Source organism: Giraffa tippelskirchi, chromosome 8, assembly GCF_054371585.1.
Source record: "Giraffa tippelskirchi isolate mGirTip1 chromosome 8, T2T-mGirTip1v1.2.pri, whole genome shotgun sequence".
NCBI classification, from domain to species: domain Eukaryota; kingdom Metazoa; phylum Chordata; class Mammalia; order Artiodactyla; family Giraffidae; genus Giraffa; species Giraffa tippelskirchi.
Genome location: NC_137282.1, coordinates 3651599 through 3671184, shown reverse-complemented (window position 1 = coordinate 3671184; position 19586 = coordinate 3651599). Strand labels below are relative to the sequence as shown.

The following is a 19586-nucleotide window of genomic DNA, read 5'->3' as shown; positions in this document are numbered from 1 at the left end:
ATAATAATTATTACTATGGAGAAGGGCATGGCAACCCACTCCAGTATTCTTGACTGAAGGATCCCATGGAAAGAGGAGCCTGAGGCAGACTACAGTCCATAGGGTCACCAAGAGTCAGACATGACTGCAGTGACTTAGCACAGCACACACATATATAATTATATTTACTTACCTCACCTATCACTTTTATAAGTGCTTCACTTATATTTAACTCACTTAATCTTTACAATAACCAGTGAGGTGAAGACTGTTATTTCTGTTTTACAAATGAAAAAACTATACCCGAAATAAAAAGTAGATTTCTCCTTCCCAAGGGAAAAAAAAAAAAACCCAGAGGTTGGCAATCTAGGCTAGTATGACGATCTTGAGCAACCTAAACTACTTCCAGTTCATTCCTTCACCAGCTCTAGAGTATGACTCTCAGCCTCATGGACCAAAATGGTGGCTAGGGTTCCAGACATCACATATACATTGCAGGCAGCAGGAAGAAGGAGCAAAGGAGAAGAAGGAAAATGGGTGCACCAGTTGTTATTTTAAGTTGTCTTTTATGTTCCCTAGAATCTGCCTTACGATATTTCTTCTATTACATCTCATTGGCCAGAAGTTAATCACACAGATGCCTGCACACGCAAGACACCGAGAAATGAAGGCCGTGTGCCCAGCTAAAACTCAGAGGCTCTGCTACTAAAGCAGAGGAAGAGCAAGCCCTAGGGCAGAGGCTCGAAGTCTCCCATACCTCTGCCTCCATTGCTGGGGTTCCACGTGCTTCCCAAATCACAGGTCGTCTCCCCTGCAAAGCCATCTGCAGCCCCCGAGCAGATACTTCCTGTGTTCCCTGTCACCACACTTCCTTGGATTTGCTTCGTCCTGGGGTATCTCCTTGACCCATTTCCTCTACTTGACCAAATGATTCAAGGGCAGTGAGGCCAGATTGAGACAGGGAAGGTAAACTTTGAAAAACAAAAGGAAATACACAGTGAAGCTGCCAGTGAAGAAAAAGAATGAGTCCAGGACACTCTGGTCCCTGGTAAGGAGCTGGGCTCAGACACCCAGTAGAACAGACAGTTCTCCAAGTTCTCTGTGGGCGCGCTCAGTCACTTCAGCCGTGTCCAACTCTTTGCGACCCTATGAACTGTAGCCCCCTGGGATCCTCTCTCCATGGGATTCTCCAGGCAAGAATACTGGGGTGGGTTTTCATGCCCTCCTCCAGGGGATCTTCCCAGTCTGGGAATCAAACTCGTGTCTGCCTGAGTCTCCTGCATTGCAGGCAGATTCTTTACCCACTGAGCCACCTGGGAAGCCTGACTTCACTGCCTGTGAATTAATCTGGGAGAACTTGAAAAAGTCATCACAATCAGGTTCTACTCCATATTGATTAAATCACAATTTCTGAGGATGACTCTTGAGCACTGGTGTTTTTAAAATTTGTGGGTGATTCCAATGTTTAGCCTTATTTGAGAATCAACACAGCTGAAGACAGAAGAAAAGAGAGACCCAAAAAAAGAAACAATTCTCCTCCTTCAGAGTCCTTGAGGGTTTGCTGTTTACCTACCAGTGTCCCCAGCAAGATCATTAGTCTTGTCCTTTTAGGTTATTTCCTAAAGGACAAAGGTGTACTTAGATAATAAATTATTATTGATTGAAACACTTCTAATAAGAATTATGAAAGCCCTCCTGAGTTTATTTCATTCCGTTTGATGCTCTGTAAGTCAAATAACTCGTAAGCTTCTCTCTCAGTAACTAAATTAGACTTGTCAGCCGGGGAAATAAGAGAGCAGACTTACTAAAAGCTCACCTCGTTCGTGACATATAATATGTTTAAATTGCTTTGTTGACTTCACAAAGAGACAGGCTGGATCGGTCACGAGTGCAGCACTAAGATTGCCTCTGTCAGGGATACGGGACCATATTTCACCTTGAACTCCATTTCCAGCTCCCAGTCATCAGTTGCACACGTTTACTCTAAGAGTGACCCCACTTGGTACAAAAAGAAGGCATCCTTTCAGAAAGTTTGGTTCTATATTTTCCAAAAGATAAGAGTAAGTGAAGAACCCGTTTAAACATGTCTTGAAACGTTTTTTCTGTTCAAAGATTTCTGGGAGAATTCAGGATTGTTTTAACTCCATCAAAATGCTGTTGAGAATTTAGAGGGAAAAAAAAGTTGTTCAGGAATTGTTCTTTCTTTGCTGAAGTATATAGATCAGTCCTGAGGCAGAAGAAAACTCTGATTTTTCAAGCACATTTAGAGATCTTGGAAAAATGTTTAGAAGAGTTCCTTTGTAATGAAATTTGAGATTCTGGCTTGAGTTGGTACTGTTACTGGTGAAAAGCAAGAAATGGCTTGGACTTGTGCCTCCAATGAACTAGAAAGGGAGCCAAGAAATGCACTGGGCAAAACTGCAAAACTGGATGGTTTTGACACGCAGCTTCTAACCAGAAAAGGAGGCCTTGGAACGTATGTGTTTGCCAGGAAAGAAAACTGCTTTATTGAAAGGTTAATTTTCAGATTAGTTTGGGAAATTTGAGATAAATACATGAGATCAGACAAAGAAACATAAGGCCTGGATCCTTTTTCCTGGGGTTTTCAGAAAATAGTCATTGCTTCCAGTGAAATGTTTTGACATTTTCAGTAGGGAGAAAATGTTAATTGTAATGTTGTTGTATGTGTTCTTAAAAACACTTGCGAATAAATCTTTTATTTGTTTGAAGAGTAATCAGAGTAAAAACACTGTTAAGATGTTAGCCATGTTCCTTATTCCTTATGGTAACTTCTGTGCTCTCTAGGATGTTGGAATTCATTGTCTGGGTTCAAATGTACCAATTTGAAGAACATTCCTTTCCTTGGTTAGTTGCAATTTTTTGAGGAGTCTTATTACTAAACATCCACCCAGGAGTCTGTCTGCCTGGGTTTCTTCCCTCATCTTGTCTCATCTGTTGCTTGTTTTCTAATTCCTAATCTTCTTCCCTGAATCCATGTCACCTTTACTTCATGCATAAAATCATCAGCCCTTACAGACTCTTGACAGTGGTCTGCTTGACTCTTTGTGTTGAAAACACCTGCTGTTAAGCTACTTGGCGACAGGGCCTATGATTGACTTCCTGAATCAACACCTCTGCTCCCACCTCCTCCTTGCTTTGTATGGAACAGATACCCTATAGATGTTTGTTGAATGACTCTAATATCCTCCTTTCTCCGGTCCTACGTCCCTGCCCAAAATTCCACATTGCAGTTGACTAGAGCTTTGTGTCCAAAGTGGAAGTGTTACAATGAAACATTGCAACATCACATTGCCTGTGGTCTCTTAGGAGGGAAATACCAAGAGGTCACCCATTCAGGGACTAACAGGATCCCAAGTGTACACATTACCTCCTGAGGCCAGCCCTCCCAACTACTAAGTCTTCCAAAGAAAAAGAACCTCCAACTTCAAAGAAAGCAGCTTGCACCCTTCCTGAATCATGACCTAGAACACACGTGCTCACTGCCATCCACATGGAGAAAACACCATTGGTCATCATCATAGCAGGCTTTTATCTCTAACTTGGTATTTGTTTGTGTCTTAAATGGCGATTCTCCTAGAAAATGCCTCCCCCTTTTGGATCACTATCTTTAAATGTCAAGTGCGTGACTACTACTTAAATCACAGTTAAGCTCAAAGATCATCTCAAAAAGCAGAACTGAGTGAGAATGAAATGATAGTTGTACAGTCTGAGAAAGTATGGATATGTGTATATCTGTGCAACTGAGTCACTTTGCTGTACACCTGAAACTAACACTGCAGTATAAATCAACGACATTCCAATATGAAATAAAAATTGAATTAAAGGAAAAAAAGAAAAACTAGTACCACACTATAAAAAACATGCCCCCACAATCAGAAGGGGGACGCTGCTCCCCCAGAGGGGCGCTCTGCATGCCGGGTGTGACACACACTTCCCCCTCGTGCGCTTACCAGCACAACCAAGGCAAAATGAGCAAAGTGAAGTTCAGCTCGAGGCCTCATGTCGATTAGGCTAATGATGTAGAAAATCACCAGCAGCAAGGAGCAGAACAGAGCTCACAAACGCCAGCGGTGTTCTCAGATGTGCCTTGTGTGGCGTCTTTTAAAGACCCGTGGGCCCCATGTGCCCCTCTTCCTGCCTTAGAAGCCCGTGGGTGACGTTCAACAACAGATGTAACCTCTAACGTTTGTGTGACTAGATTAATGTTCCGGAGTCATCAGGCTCGTTACGGCTGGATTTTCTCTGGTCCCTGCTAATAAACTAGATTATTGATTTTCGGATTTTCTGTGTATCCAAGGATAGACTCTAAGATGTCTTTATAATGTTTCATGCTTAAGTTGTCAACCAAAATGACATAACAATGAGTAATCATTTTCTAATCATGTGGAAAGGAGTTAAAAACAGCCTATAAAATGGGTCTTCCAGCCTCGGAGCCCCAGACACGTCCTGGCTGTCGGTCCTCCAGCCGGGCAGAGGTCATGCCTACCTGCCTGCCATCTTTTCCGGGAATTAGGTGCATTCACAGCTTAAGACCTTTGATAGTCAGAAATCTGCTTTCCAACATGTTTGAATGGCAGCAGAGCTCCAAAGACACCTCCACCTAAATAGGATTTTAGCACATCAGGTGCCGTGGCAAAGTACAGCAGGCTGGGTTGCCGTGCGGCTGTTGTTTATTCATCTCCGCCTCTCCTTTCATATGTATGTATGTGCGCTTCTAGCCGTATATGCCCGGCACGCGGGGCGTATGGGCTGGGGACTGCATCCATAGAGTGTGTGTATATGTAAAGTAGGAGCAGAACCCGGGCACCAAAATGAACTTCTGTGTGCAAGAACTCTACGAAGTCCACCCAGCTGCCGGCAGCAACTGCTACATGCAGGCTACTGATTATTACGCGTATTTCGAAGATAGTCCAGGTTACAGTGGTTGCAACGCTCAGGCTGTACCCAGTAACAACATATATATGGAACAGGCCTGGGCAGTGAATCAGCCTTATACCTGTAGTTACCCTGGAAACATGCTGAAAAGCAGGGACTCGGACTTGGACATGGCCCTGAATCAATACAGCCAACCTGACTGTTTCACTGAAGAAAAGCCTACTTTTTCTCAAGTGCAGTCGCCATCGTACTCTCAGAAAAAAGGTAGGGACCATTTTCCTTCCGTTTGATCCAAGTTTCCGTGTTTGTCTCTGGGGTGTTTTAAAGGGACCCTTTGCATCCGCTTCGTCAAATCTTTGACTTTGAACACTGAACGTTTGAAATTAAAAATAGCAGGAAAGAGAGGTTGCTAAGTGATCGAAAGGGGTCCTTGAACGACAGATTTCCAAGCACTTTTTTCTTCCAGTATGCAAGCTGGATGGAGTTGGTTTGTTAGGCTGTGATTTTATTATCTATATAGCGTGTGTGCATGCATGTGGGTACACACTGCCCACAGGGAATACTGTCAGCTTCTTTGCTAAAGAAAATACGTTAAGGCTTCCCCCTTGGTGGACTGGCACTGTTGCATTTGAAAACGGGATCATTCTCCTCGGCTCTGGTTCAGATTAAAAACTCATTTGACTTTTTCTCGGCACTTTATGTTGAAAGTTTATTTTAGGTAAGTCGTAAAATATTTTCACGATTTTTTTTGACCATACTATAATGTTGAGATGTTGGGATTTGTAAATGTTCTTTTTAATATATTTACTTATCCATGTAAACTGTAAAGAATCTACTTGTAATCATAACAAACTGTAAGAATATAAAACTCATTAAGAAACTGATACACTTTACCTTGCCATCATGTGCCTAAAGGTGGACGTGTTTGCCATCATGTCAAATAAACTGCATGAAAGAGAATGAAATAGCCTTCAAAATATCCAATATTCAAACAAGTGCAATATCCATTTAATAGTTGCTGCAGCTTTCCGATACTGTTTAATTTTCTCTTGGTAGAACCTATCTTGTATTACCAAAAACTAAAATAAAAAAAGGCAAACTGGTAGTACTCAAGAAACTTAAAAGCAGTTACCAGATAGAAATGCTTTTGAAAATAGCTTAAATTCTAGTGCAAATATGCCAGAAACTCTTTTTTTTTTTCCTGTGTACAATCCACAGGGTATTTCAGTGGAAACCAAATTTATAGGTCTTCATAATTTGCAAGAATATAATGCCCTCTGATCTTCAAAGATGAATTTCTCCATGAAATTATCTTAAAACATAAGATAATTTGATTGTGGATCCTATAAAAATGTTTGCCTTCCTTATATGTGTCCACAATTAAAAGTAGCCCATTTAAATAAAATTTTAAAAAACAAAACCCCATTTAGTTTTTACCATATGCTGTGTTTTCTCTGTGTTATCCTGTAATTTCCAGATACGAAGGGAATTGAAGCATAAAACATTTTCAGAGTCATTCATCTGCATTTTCATTTAGTTTCACATTTCTCTTGAAAAGCATCAGAAATTCTCACTTATTACAAGGGACACTGCATGTAAGTCCCCTAAAGGGAACTTTGAGATAGATTGCATGCTCTCTATTTCACTTAATATTATACTTATAAGTGATTTATCTTTGAAAAGCAGTTAACATTGCTTCACTAGGCATGCCTGGAGATATGCTTTTTTCATGCTGTAGGATCTCAAGAAAATATTGGTTTGTCTCTATATTTGGGCATCCCACTATTATTAAAAACTCTTGAAAAACTTTGCAGGCTTTTACTCTTTTTTTGTTTTGTCTTTTCACTGTATTTTCTTTCACCAGTGCTGGAGAAAATTTGCTTATAAAATGCTAAACCAATGATTCTTTACTAATTAACTTGACACATGAACTAGAGGCTAAGACATCATATGCATATATTGATGTAATTTCTCAAAGCCATATGCCATTGAAAGGCCACTGCCACCTGCCAAACTCACTAAATCAAAGCAGGCAAATATTCTTAAATGCACCATTATTTACTGTTACAAGTCTTTAAGTAAATCCCAGTAAAACTAAACCCAGCTGTTAACTGTCTCTTAGGACAAAAGGTCAGACCCAACACGTTTATCCATATTGATCCATTATTGATTTTTGTTGTTGTTGGAGAACATCAGTCGTATCTCCTTAAGGCAAAATTAAGACTATAAACAGGTGTTCAGTGGGGCAGGCCTCATTATTCCAATTGGATTTTTATCTATTTTCATGAAATTCATAATCGCTTCATCTGTGCTTGTTGCTGTCACAACAGCTCTGTAAACTCTTTAATAATGTAGTTGTCTTAACTTTTTCACTATTTTTTTAAGGATGACTTATTCTCTAGCCTTTAATTGGAGTTTTCTAGTATGTAGAAAATGATAGTAATCTTGTAAAAAAAAAAAAAAAGTGTGTTATAAGTACACATAGATGAAATAAAGGAAGGCTGCAGAACCCAGTGACAAGACTAATTATTTCAATAATAGACTTTAGAATGACTTAGTCCCCTTTGCATTGTTTTTCTCTGTCTTTACATGTATAAAATAGCCAAGAGGGGGAAAATGTCATCAAGCTCCTAAAGCACTGAGAACGTGAATTAACGAAGAGTTGGAATACAGTTCACTGAATGAAATTTAAAATAAAACTTTAAGAAGGGGGGTAGGTAGTTTCCACACTGCAGGGGGCTGAGATCCACCACAGTATGCATTTACTTTTACCTAGATGAATCTACTTTTCATATAGTATATGAAAACACATTTTCAATTTTTGAAAGTTAGGGACAAATCAAAAGAACTCGAGCAATCACTAAGAAGATACAGAGCCCCCTACTTCTTATCTTTCAAGGAGCCTAGCCGTGGTCTGTTATGTCAACATCAACCAACAGAGCCGAGTCTGCCCCACACTTTCTTCCCAGTCCCAACTCAGGAGAAACAGGAGGAGTACATTTAGGAACCAGACAAAGGGAAGGGAAATTGGCAGGCAGGGTGCTGTGTCTTCTCCTTTGTGGCCGAAGGTTTCAGGAGAGCTAGAAGTCAATTTCTTTTTTTTTCTGGCAAGGGGTGCTGGCTGTTTCCACCAGAAATTCCAGTTACATTCCAGAGTCCCCAAAGAGCCTGAGTCTGGCCGCTCTGTGGGCAGCCTGGCCAGTCCGCCTCTGGGTCTGCTTCAGCAGACTCCTTCCTCGCACCGTGTGTGTCCTGTGCCGCTCCCTTCCCCCGGCTTCTCTGCTTGACACCCTCCATACCATCTTTGTAAGATCTGCACATCCAAAACGCAGCTAATATGTTTGCATCCAAGTTGGTTATCATGTCCAAGAGAGTAAGAATGTCCTGGTTTTGAGCCAGGATCAAGGAGATGCGTGTGTTCGTCCTATTTCGTCTGGGGGTTGGATGGCACGTGTACTTCTTCAACAGCCGCCTTCTTACTATCACAGAAAGAAGACTTCATGCCTGAAGCAACACTCTCACATAGAGCCGTCGTTTCTGGATCTGTTTCCGTGGCCACTCTGCCTCTAGTCTGGAATCTAACTTTTTTCCCCCCGTGTTCTGTAGCTCTGTTAACTGTGTGTCAGTAATTGTGTAGATATTAGAAATGGAAATGAAATGGTAGGTGGAGGATGTTTGAAATGGTCCACATCAAAGAACATCGGATTAAAAACAAGAGTTAAGCCCTAAAGAAATCCTAATTAGAATTTCCTTGTTGTTGTTGTTTAGTTGCTAAGTCGACTAAACATGGACTGTAGCCGTCCAGGCTCCTCTGTCCATGGGATTTCCCAGGCAAGAATACTGGAGCGGGGTGCCATTTCCTCCTCCAAGGGGATCTTCCCCACCCAGGAGTGGAACTCACATCTCCTAAGTTGGCAGCAGATTCTTTACCACTGAGCCCCCTGGGAAGGCACAGTTAGAATTTCCTTAGCGTCTGTTAAGGTTGAAGAAGGATTGCTATACAGTAGAGTTGATATTTAGGCTCCAGAGCCTGCCTTGAAAAAAAAAATGTTACATGAGAAACAAGTACCCTTAAACCCCAGAATCGCACCCAGTCCGGGGAGAGGCAGGCAGAGAAGGAAACGAAGAAAGGGAAGATTTATGGTCAGTCCACCCAATGAGCCAAGTGCTGCAGGCGTCATGTCTTCACAGTGGAATCCTTAAGAGGTCAGTGCAGCTGCAGATCTTTCTGCAGTGCTTATATAATTGTAAGGATGCTGGTACCAGTCAGGATTTCCAGTTGGGCACTGCCACCCACATGCTTCAAAGAGTCGTCACCACTCTGGAAAATAATAAGAATTTTTTTTTTAATACAAAAGACCTTTGCTGTTCAACAGTTTAAATGAAAGTGCCTCTCAGCACCCAGAAATGCAAGCAAAGAAAGGAACGATAGTCGTTTCCAAAGCAAGTCCAAGTGCCGACGAAAGTTCCAGCCTGCCCTTCTGTCTGCGCTTTCCTGAGCCCCAGGGGTCTGTCTCGTCAGAGGCATGTCCTTCAGAGATTTCACTGGGCGCGCTCAGGCATCCACTGCCACTGCTGGAGGTGACAGGCATACCAGGAGGCCAAGGTCTTATGAGACACTGAAGTCGGGCTGGCAGGCTGGGGAAGGAGTGTTGGAGCTGTGTCCTTGCTGCGTGCGGGGTTCGCGTCCAGCGCCTCTCATCCCTTTGTGAAATCATTCCTGCAGACTCGGTTTCTTCTCAGCTCCCGGCATTGAGGGGCATTCAGCCTGAGGCCCAGGGGCCTCCCACTCTGCCCTCTGCTCTGGGCCAGCTTTTAGGACCCCTCTCCTCCTACTAAAGCACCGGTGACCTGCCTTCTCCCGTTTCCACGGCCTCGTGGCCGCGGCCCGTCCTCGGTCCCAGGCTCATCTCGGGCCTGAGAGGATTTCCCCGGCCCTCCAGGACACTCCCGAGCGGCCCTTCCGCCCAACCCGAGCAGACGTCCTGCCGCGCTGCCGTCTCCGCGCGTCCCCCCGCCTCCCCCGAAGCCCCTCTTCCGCTCCCCCGCCCTCTCCACCCTCCACAGGGCCCCTCCTCGAGGGGTCAGAGCCTCCCCGTGACCCGCCGGGCCAGACACCCACTCCGCCACCTCTCCCCTTCCCGGAAGAGCTCCCTCGGGCTTCTGGCTCTGGGCCTCCTCCCACACCCGCTGTTCCAGAAAGCTCGGCCGGTTTCCTCTCTCGGCCCCGCGCCTCACCCTTGAACCGATGATGCTTTTCTCTGATACTTTTCTCTCAGCCGCCCGCTGCCAGCCACACCCCCGGCTTCACCCTGCGCTCCTCCGCCCGCCTCCCCTCAGCTCAGGACCCATCTCACAGCCCTTCAGCTTTTGCTATTTAACCGGCCCCCGTTCTCTCCTGGAGAAGGCAATGGCACCCCACTCCAGTAGTCTTGCCTGGAGAATCCCATGGACGGAGGAGCCTGGTGGGCTGCAGTCCGTGGGGTCGCGAAGAGTCGGACACGACTGAGCGACCTCACTTTCCCTTTTCACTTTCAGGCATTGGAGAAGGAAATGGCAACCCACTCCAGTGTTCTTGCCTGGAGAATCCCAGGGACGGCGGAGCCTGGTGGGCTGCAGTCCGTGGGGTCGCAAAGAGTCGGACACGACTGAGCGACTTCACTTTCACTTTTCCCTTTCATGCACTGGAGAAGGAAATGGCACCCCACTCCAGTGTTCTTGCCTGGAGAATCCCAGGGACGGCGGAGCCTGGTGGGCTGCCGTCTATGGGGTCGCACAGGGTCGGACGCGACTGAAGCGACTTAGCAGCAGCAGCAGCAGCAGCACGTTCTCTCCAAAAGGCCTGCTCCCAACCTGCCCTGACTTCCAAGACAGGCATCCCTTGCTTAATACAACAGTGCTGAATCATTTGTGTAAATCACCCCTTTTGGGAAGAAAATAAATGATACGTAATGTGTCTGAGACCCGAGTTTCCCATCTTGGCGCTCGCGGGTGACTGTTGAGGCCACTCTTTGTCGTGCAGCTGTCCTGCGCCTTGGAGAACGCTTACCAGCGTCCCTGGCCTCCAGGCAGCAGATGCCAATAGACCAGTCACGACAACAGCAATGTCTCCAGATATTGCCAGGTGTCCCCTTGGAGGTGAAATCACCCCAGTTGAGAACCACAGCCTTGAAAGAACTGAATATTTAGAAAACATTTGAAGTAAAGGATATTTTGTAAAGGTTCTTTTTTGTCATGTGAGATAGGAAAAGCCTCCTCGGCTTTCAAATGGAAAAGTTTAGATTTGTGTGTATTGAATTGATTCAAAATGGAGTACACTTGAACATCCATATACACGTATACCTGCAACATGCTACTTACACAAGTGTGTCAGAGACAGTCCGCGTGGTCCGGACCGTGTTCCTTCCATCAGGTAGGCTCACTTATGTCAGCTCTGTCTAGACATAAGCACCCCCTCTCCTTCCCACTCCGTGACTGCAGGGGTGGCCTCAGGGAGACCAGGGCAGCTTCGAACAACAAGGATACCATCTGATGCCAAACCCAGCTGCCCCTTCCTTCACGAGACATCAGACTGAAGAGCTGCTAGCCCGCATTCTTAGATCTAGACCTTGACTCTCATTCTGAAGGGTATTCAGATAAGAAAAGGCACCCATTTTCCTCAGACCTGCAGGGCATGAACTAACTATGGTTGCTTCTGGGTAAACCCAATACCATAAACTGACTCTCAAAGAAAAATCAGAGATCAGAGGCAGCCACTGTGCCTGTTTCTGATGACCTTTTCTGCTGCCTCCTTTCCCCATTTTCCTAAAACACTTTACCTTCCTGCTTTCTAACCTATCGCCTCTTCAAAAAGAGGAAATGACTGGGAATTCCCTGGCGGTCCAGTGGTGAGGACATGGCGCTTTCGCTGCGACCCGGGTTCAATCCCTGCTCGGGGCTAGGGTCAGGATTAGGGTTAAACTCTCACAAGCCATTGAGGCACAGCCAAAAATAAAATATTTGAAAATCTAAAATTAAAATAAATAAAATAGGAAGTGATCTCATTAGTACCAGAGTTCTGAAACTCCAATGCCTGTAAGCAGCAGAGAGCCGACGTCAGTAACTGAGAGATGCAGTTGTTCCATAAGGACAACCAGGTTTAAATTTTTCAACCATCGCACCCGTTGTTTACATGTCGCAGGACCAGAATTTTCACTTCCATAAAGAAATGCATCATTTCACTTTTCTTGAATTACTTGTGTCTTCCCACTTTTGACAAAGATAAAAATTCTGGAAATATTTCTTTACTCATCAAAAGACGATGCGAGACTACACCTAAGTGGCCGCTGACATTTGGCCTCCCTCAGGGAGCGGTGCTGACTGCAGAGAACTAGGCGGTCTCTCTGTTAGGAGGGAGGCTGCCTGATTGTTGCCCTGGGAGGATTTGGGCTCAGATCTTCCCATTTTTCACACGAAGCTGGATTTTATGTGAAGTCCCGGTTTTAAAAATCGGCTGAGATTTTTAAACACTCTGAAAGCCAAACAGTGCAGACTGCCAGTGTGTGTATCCTTTTGATTAACATTTTGACTGACTCATTATACCGGTCTTTTCCCTTTGTTCGTGATTTGCATCTTCAAGTGGTTTAGCTCTAGTTGTAGATTCAAAGGTTATGTCAGCTCCTGAGGGTTGGAGTCCTCGGGGACAGGGAGAAGGTTAGTTAGGGACTTCTTTTTGTGTGGAAACTGTATTATGCCCCTTGCACGTGTGATCAGTTGCTCAGTCACGTCTGACTCTTTTGCGACCCTACAGACAGTAGCCCTCCAGGCTCTTCTGTCCGTGAGATTTCCCAGGCAAGGATACTAGAGCGGGTTGCTATGCCCTCCTCCAGGGGATCTTCCCGACTCAGGAATTGAACCTGCATCTTCTGGATTGCAGGAGATTCTTTACCACAGAGCCATCTGGAGGATCTGGGTCATGCCCTAGCCTTGTCCTAAAAATGATTTATTTTAGTTTCAGGAACTCTTGAGTCAGAAGAAACCATCTAAACCTTGTTTTGCCCCTTTTTCTGCCTTAAGATTCTAGATAAAGGAAACCCAGAGGCCCTTACGCTCCTGTCCTCTCCGCTTTCTGGACTGACACCTCTGACCTGGCCTCCTTCCTGCCCCCTCCCTCCTGAGCTCTAGAGTTTGAAGACTTGCTCCTCTTGTGTCTTCACCCCAGCCAGTCAGAGGGCAGGATGTAAAGAAAAGATGTGCTGTTCTAAGGAAAGATTCCATGAAGCATCTGGGCAGCTCTGTTGGGAAATTGTAGACCTTGAAAGTTAACACTGCTTCAAGTTTGAACCCCATTCCTTACACACTGGAGCATACATGTTTGTAAAGTAAATGGATGGATGAATGAATGAATATAGTGTTTATCAAAGGGTTAAATACTAACATGATGCAAAACTTGGTATCTAATACCAAGAATTAAACGTAACATGAATCAGGATTATTATATTGGGAAAAAGCTAAGCGATGGCGTGTTCGAGATTTTTTAAATATATAAAGAAATAACATGACCTTGAAGGTCCTATGGGGTAAAAAGCTTCAGTCAGAAGGACCTGGCTGTGGGATAATTTGAGGAAGTCCCAGGTAAAATTGGAAGAGTGACTAAACATGCTAACACTTTAGCTTCCTTGGGGGTATAAAAATATATTCTCATCCGATAGCCTCACCCTAACCGCTCAGGGTCACCGTGAACCAGCACCTTTCTGAACGACCCAAGGGGTTTCCCACCGCCAGTGATAACCGCTGCTCCTTTCAGACACCAGGACGGCTGTGCCAGGCAAGTGGTCTTACCCGGAAGGGAAGATGAGGAGAGGGAAACGGCCTCTGGCCTCGGCTCCCCTCTCCTTCTGCCGGGTCAACCCTCCAAGGCAGCTTCTTCTCCTTTCCACCTACCAGCAAGGTCTGCCTTACATTCTGTTCCTAAGGACTGTATGTCCACCAAGGTGACAAGGGGGTTCCTTCTCCTAGGGCCTGAGCTGCTGTTGTAATTCACTCAAAAGAGTTAGACTAGCCAGCCCTCTGATCTTACCCTTTCATTAATTAGAAACCAAGTGAATCGCACTCAGTGCAAACCAAGAAGCCAGGCTTGCTGCTGGTTGCATGATTTCTGACACCAATGCACACAGCTTTCCCTTTCACATACTAATTCCCTCTGAGAACCAAATTTTTAAAAATTAAAATCAAACTTTTAAAAGCAACAGGGATAAACCTTGAAAATATTGTGCTAAGTGAAAGCCAGTCACCAAAGAATACATGTGGTACAATTCCATTTATACAGAATGTTGAGAATAGGCAAATAGGTGGAAACAGAAAATGGATTAGTAGTTGCTTGGAGCAGAGCAGATGGGGAGTTGAGAGGGATAGGAAGTGACTTCCAAAGGTACAGACTTTCTTAGGATGAGGATGAAAATGTTCTAAAACTGATGACAGTGTGATTTTACAACTCTGTGAATATATTAAAAGCCACTGAATTGTATGGTATGTGAATTAGATCTTAAAGTTCCTAGCCAAAAAAGTAAAAAAAAAAAAAATTAGTAATATTTTAGCATGTCGATCTATTTTAATGCAGAGTAATGCTTGGCAATTAGTCAGACATTGCCAAGTGTTCACTAAAAAAAACTCTCCCGGTCTTTTGTTGAACAAACCAATGGAGTCTGCTTCCATAATAATATCCTTGATAAAGTGACAGCACCGTTGATTAGTCTAAGATACAATGCATCTGAGAATATAAAAGCTAGGCCAAATGCATCATCCTTGGACTATCACATGTAGTCATGGGTCTTATTTAACCATGCTTCTTTAACAGTCAGTCCCCTGGGACAATTCGCAGATGCAGTTCTCAGCAAGCCCTCCAGGCTGTTTCTCATATTTGCTTCCAGGCAGAACCCAGTACTGACACGCAGGGAGTGTGCACTCCTGGCAGGATGCCCTTCCTCAGCTGGGCATATTTATCAGCCAGCATGTGACTGTTTGGCGTGCGTGAAGAAGAAAAAGGATGGAGACCCCAAGAGAGGAGAGGAAGTAGTGGTTACGTTCTCTAGGAGAACTGGTTACCATGTGATGTGCCAAGCATATTCAGTAACCTATAGAGAGTCCCACCTACCTGTCCACTAGTGTGGATCTCACTCCCTGGTGACCGTTATTTAATGATGAGTGATGGACCGAGGCATAATGACTGACGTATCGCTGCCTATGGTGACTGTTTTGGGTAAATAAGATGGTTCCGAGTTAATATTTTAAAGAAAAGAAAGACATGGGTGGGGTGCACTAGTGTGCAACTGCTACCACTTAAGTAGATGTTTCTGTAGATGTTCTGATGTTTCAACTACAGACATAATCACCTAATCATCCGCCCTCCAAGAAGATAATCTAGGAGAAATATAAGAGCAAAGCAAACCACCCTTCAGACTCACAGAATTCAGAAGGCATCCATCTCACCCACACATTGAATTATCCCTAGACTCCAGGGTTCCCAAGAACTTTAAAGACCAGACAGGTCAACCTTCTACATAAATTGTTGAGCTACAGACAGGAAGAAATCTTCAGTGTCCTACCTCCAATGGCAAAGAGTAAAGCAGAAAGGTAGTGATGCGGTAGGGGTAGAGGGTCCTACGTCTTCCTAGTTCTGACGGGGGTGGTCTCCAGCCCTCCCAAGGCGTGTCCCTCAAGCCACACCGTGTCCCGTTGCACTATGATTGGTTCCCAAAGATGAGAAGGAAAAGACCTGTAGCTGTCTCTCCTTTATCTCTGCCATCTGCACTGGATACCAAGTATCTGACAAAATGCACATCTCCTCTGGGTGTAAAAGTCAAGATGCAGCTTCTCTATGCAGATGGAGAACAAGTATGTGAAAAGATGCGCCACGTGACTAATCACCAGGGAAATGCAAATCAAAAGCACAGCATCACCTCACACCTGTCAGAATGACCGTCATCAAAAAGGACGCAAACAACAAAGGTTGGCAAGGATGGGGAGAAAGGGGATCAATCCCTACACTGTTGAAGGGAGTGTGAAGTAGTGCAGCCACCATGGAGAACAGTAGGGAGGGTTCTCCCGAAAAACTGAAACTAGAACTACTATGTGTGTGATCAGTCACTCAGTTGCGTCCAGCTCTTTGCGACCCCATGGACTGTAGCCCAGCAGGCTCCCCTGTCCATGGGATTCTCCAGTTGAGAATACTGGAGTGGGTTGCCATGCCCTTCTCCAGGAAATCTTCCTGACCCAGGGATTGAACCTGGGTCTCCTGCATTGCAGGCAGATTCTTTACCACCTGAGCCACCAGGGAAGCCCTAGTATTTAGTAGTAGAACTACTATATGACCTAGAAATTCGCAAAAACACTGGGGCTTCCCTGGTGGTCCAGTGGTTAAGAATCCACCATCCAATTCAGGGGACACAGGTTTAATCTCTGGCCTGGGAACTAAGATCCCACATGCCATGGGCATGTAAGCCCACACACTACAACTTCTGAGCCACACAGAGAGAAGCCCGAGTGCTGCAGCTAAGACCCAGCGCAGCCAAATAAGTAAATAAATAATTACATTTTTAAAAAAGCAAAAACTCTACATGCACCTCAATGTTCTTAACAGCATAATTTGCAATAGCCGAGATATGGAAGCATCCTCAGTGTCTATAAACAGGTGAATGGATACAGAAGATGCGGTATATGTACACAAGGAAATATTACTCAGCCATAAAAAAGGAAGAAATTTTAGCATTTACAGCAACATGGATGGACAGCATTATGCTGAGTGAAATAAGTCCAACAGGGAAAGACAAAAATTGTATGAGATCACTTATATGTAGAATCTAAACAATACAACACACTAGTGAATATAATTTTAAAAAAACCAGACTCATAGAGAACAAACTAGTGGGGAAGGGAAGAGGGGCAAAATAGGGTGGGGGCTGCTGCTGCTGCTGCTGCTAAGCCACTTCAATCGTGTCCAACTCTGTGCAGACCCCATAGACGGCAGCCCACCAGGCTCCCCCATCCCTGAGATTCTCCAGGCAAGAACACTGGAGTGGGTTGCCATTTCCTTCTCCAGTGCATGAAAGTGAAAAGTGAAAGTGAAGTCGCTCAGTCATGTCCGACTCCTAGCGACCCCATGGACTGCAGCCCACCAGGCTCCTCCATCCATGGGATTTTCCAGCCAAGAGTACTGGAGTGGGGTGCCATTGCCTTCTCCAAAATAGGGTGGGGGAGGGGGGTGCAATTATTAGGTGTAAAATAAACTACAACGATATAGTAACAACACATTGAATATAGCCAATATTTTATAATAGCTATAAATGAAATACAACCTTTAGAAGTTGTGACACTATATTGGACACCTGTAATTTATATAATATTGTACAGTAACTATACTTCAATAAGAAAATTTAATTTCAAAAATAAGATGTAGCTTTCCTGACAACATGGATGTATATATTCCATCTGACTTTACCAGGAAGATGCATGTTTTTAATAATTGGGTTACTTTGTGTCTTGTAAGTATGTGTTTCAATGCACACGGGAGCATGTGTGCACGTACAGTCAAACATACTAATTTAAGATGTAGAAACACCAAAATGCTACAATAGTTATCTCTGTGGTGGAAAGTTGGTAGGTAAGTTTGTTTTTTGCTGATTTGTCTTTCAATTTTTCTACAGTAAATTGTATTATTTGTATAATTTTTATTTAAAAACTCCAGACTTTATAAGAGACTAATGTACACGGTTTTTTAGCTCTTTTATATTGTAGTCACTTTATTTATTTATCTTTGGCTGCCAGGGGTCTCTGTTCTTGGTGAAGGCTTTCTCAGGCTGTGGCGGGGCTGCTCTCCAGCTACGGTTCGAGGACTCCCCGCGGCAGTGGCTTCCCTTGGTGGGAGCTCGGGCTCCAGGCAGGAGAGCTCCAGTAGCTGCAGCACGTGGCCTCGGAGGTTGTGGCTCCGACCTGCAGTGTCCAGCCGCAGGAGTTCTGGCACTCAGGCTTAGCTGCTCTGCGTCATGGGGGACCTTCCCGGACCAGGGATCAAACCTGTGTCCCCTGCATTGGCGGGTGGACTCTTTCCCACTGTGCCACCAGGGACGTCCCTGTACATATTGGTTTTGATCCCTAAAGACTGATCACTGTAATGTTACATATTTCCAGAGTCTGACCGTGTTCACTGACCTTACCCCCAATCCTACACACTTGATCACTAGTTGGTTCTCTGGACACAGATCCCTGTTAGAACTCTTATGTTGCTTTTTCCTAAGAATGAACCCCACCTCCCCCCGCCAAAACTGTATTTAGAGTAAATCAACACCTTGTGAGTTTTCAGATTTTGTTAGTATTTCTCCTTAAATTTGAGTTACCTAGCAGACAGTGGCATACTTCTTTGGGGTTTGGGGTTTACAGTCTCGTAAAGGAGAGACCTAACCAGCACGCAAAGACTCTTTCTGAGTGTGATGAATAGTGGATTTTTTAATGCTTGGGAAGTTGCAAACACCCCTCTCATTTATCTACTTTTAGTTTTAGTTTCTCTGGGTCCTTGTTGCTGTGTGTGGGCCTCCTCTAGTTTCTGCGAGCAGGCGCTCCTCTCCAGCTGCAGGGCACCGGCTCCTCTTGCTGTGGGGCACAGGCTCCGGGGCACAGGGGCTTCAGTAGCTGCAGCTCCTAGGCTATAGAGCACTAGCTCAATGGGCTTAGTTGCTCCGAGGCATCTGGGGTCTTCCCAGACCGGGGATCAAACCCCTGTCCCCTGCATTGGCGAGCAGATTCTCATCCACTGTACCACCTGGGAAGTCCCAATAGTGGTTTTCATAGCCCAAAGTAGACAGTTGAGCGACATGTATAAAATTCAGACTTCAAATCTCCATTTTTGGTGACAGCGTCTCAACCAAACTATCCCGGACATAGTGACTGTCATTTCTCCGTTGTGGGAACATGTATCGTCCTTCAGCTCTCCTTAGCCCTGTGTCCTAGTCCTAGTGAACCCAGTGATGAGAGCTACCAAAGCGAGCAGGACCAAATCTAACTGTTCAGTGAGCATGCATGCCCCCAGATCTCTACGTCTTAGATGAGCTTGAATCTGGACGTCTTCATCTGAGTGGAATTTGGGGGTTTTTAAACAAAGCTCAAACATCCTAAATGCGGTTTTCATGAAGCTGGAAGCTCGGGCCCTGCGTCAGCATTATTAGCTCTTCTGGAAACCCTTGTGGAGACCCTCAGCCTCTCGAGCACCGCTCCAGACTGCCAGCCTGCCCATCTGCACGTGCCAGATACAGGCCTCCTCCCTGTGTTTTCCCCTCTAGAGGGCAGGCAGCAGTGATCCGGAGAAACTGTGATGCTGACCATCAGAGGAGCCAGGGGCAGACAGCAGGGTTTCAGCATGGACGTATGACCCCTGCCCCCTCGCTGGAACCGTAACACAATGAGCCGGAGGTCACGTCTAAGGGAGGGAAAAGCTCACACCTGTTATGCCGCAGGTGCTGAGGGCTGCCAGTGACAGCACGGGGATGAATAAGAGTGCCCATCCCAGACTCGGGCCGCGGGCGGGCAGGAGGGCGACTCGGAGGCTTACCCCAGCCCCGACCACGTCATACGCAGGTGATCTGTGATTGTCTGTTTCCCCCAAAACACTGAAAGCTGCCCCGAGAATCAAGACTCCGTTGTCTTCGGCTCCTTGGCACATTGCCTGGCATGTAACCCCCTCG

General features: G+C 45.1%; 1 protein-coding gene across 20 annotated transcripts in view; it reads left to right on the top strand.

The window, feature by feature from the left end:
- Positions 1–19586, top strand: part of THRB (thyroid hormone receptor beta) — a 419564-nt gene that overhangs the window by 364625 nt on the left and 35353 nt on the right. The window contains exon 1 of one of the 20 annotated variants that reach the window (XM_081521010.1): positions 4812–5139. The exons of the other annotated variants lie outside the window; for them this stretch is intronic. Within the exon in view, the coding sequence (XP_081377136.1) occupies positions 4812–5139 (328 nt within the window). Of the gene's footprint in view, positions 1–4811; positions 5140–19586 lie in introns of those variants that run through there. 20 annotated transcript variants of the gene reach the window in all.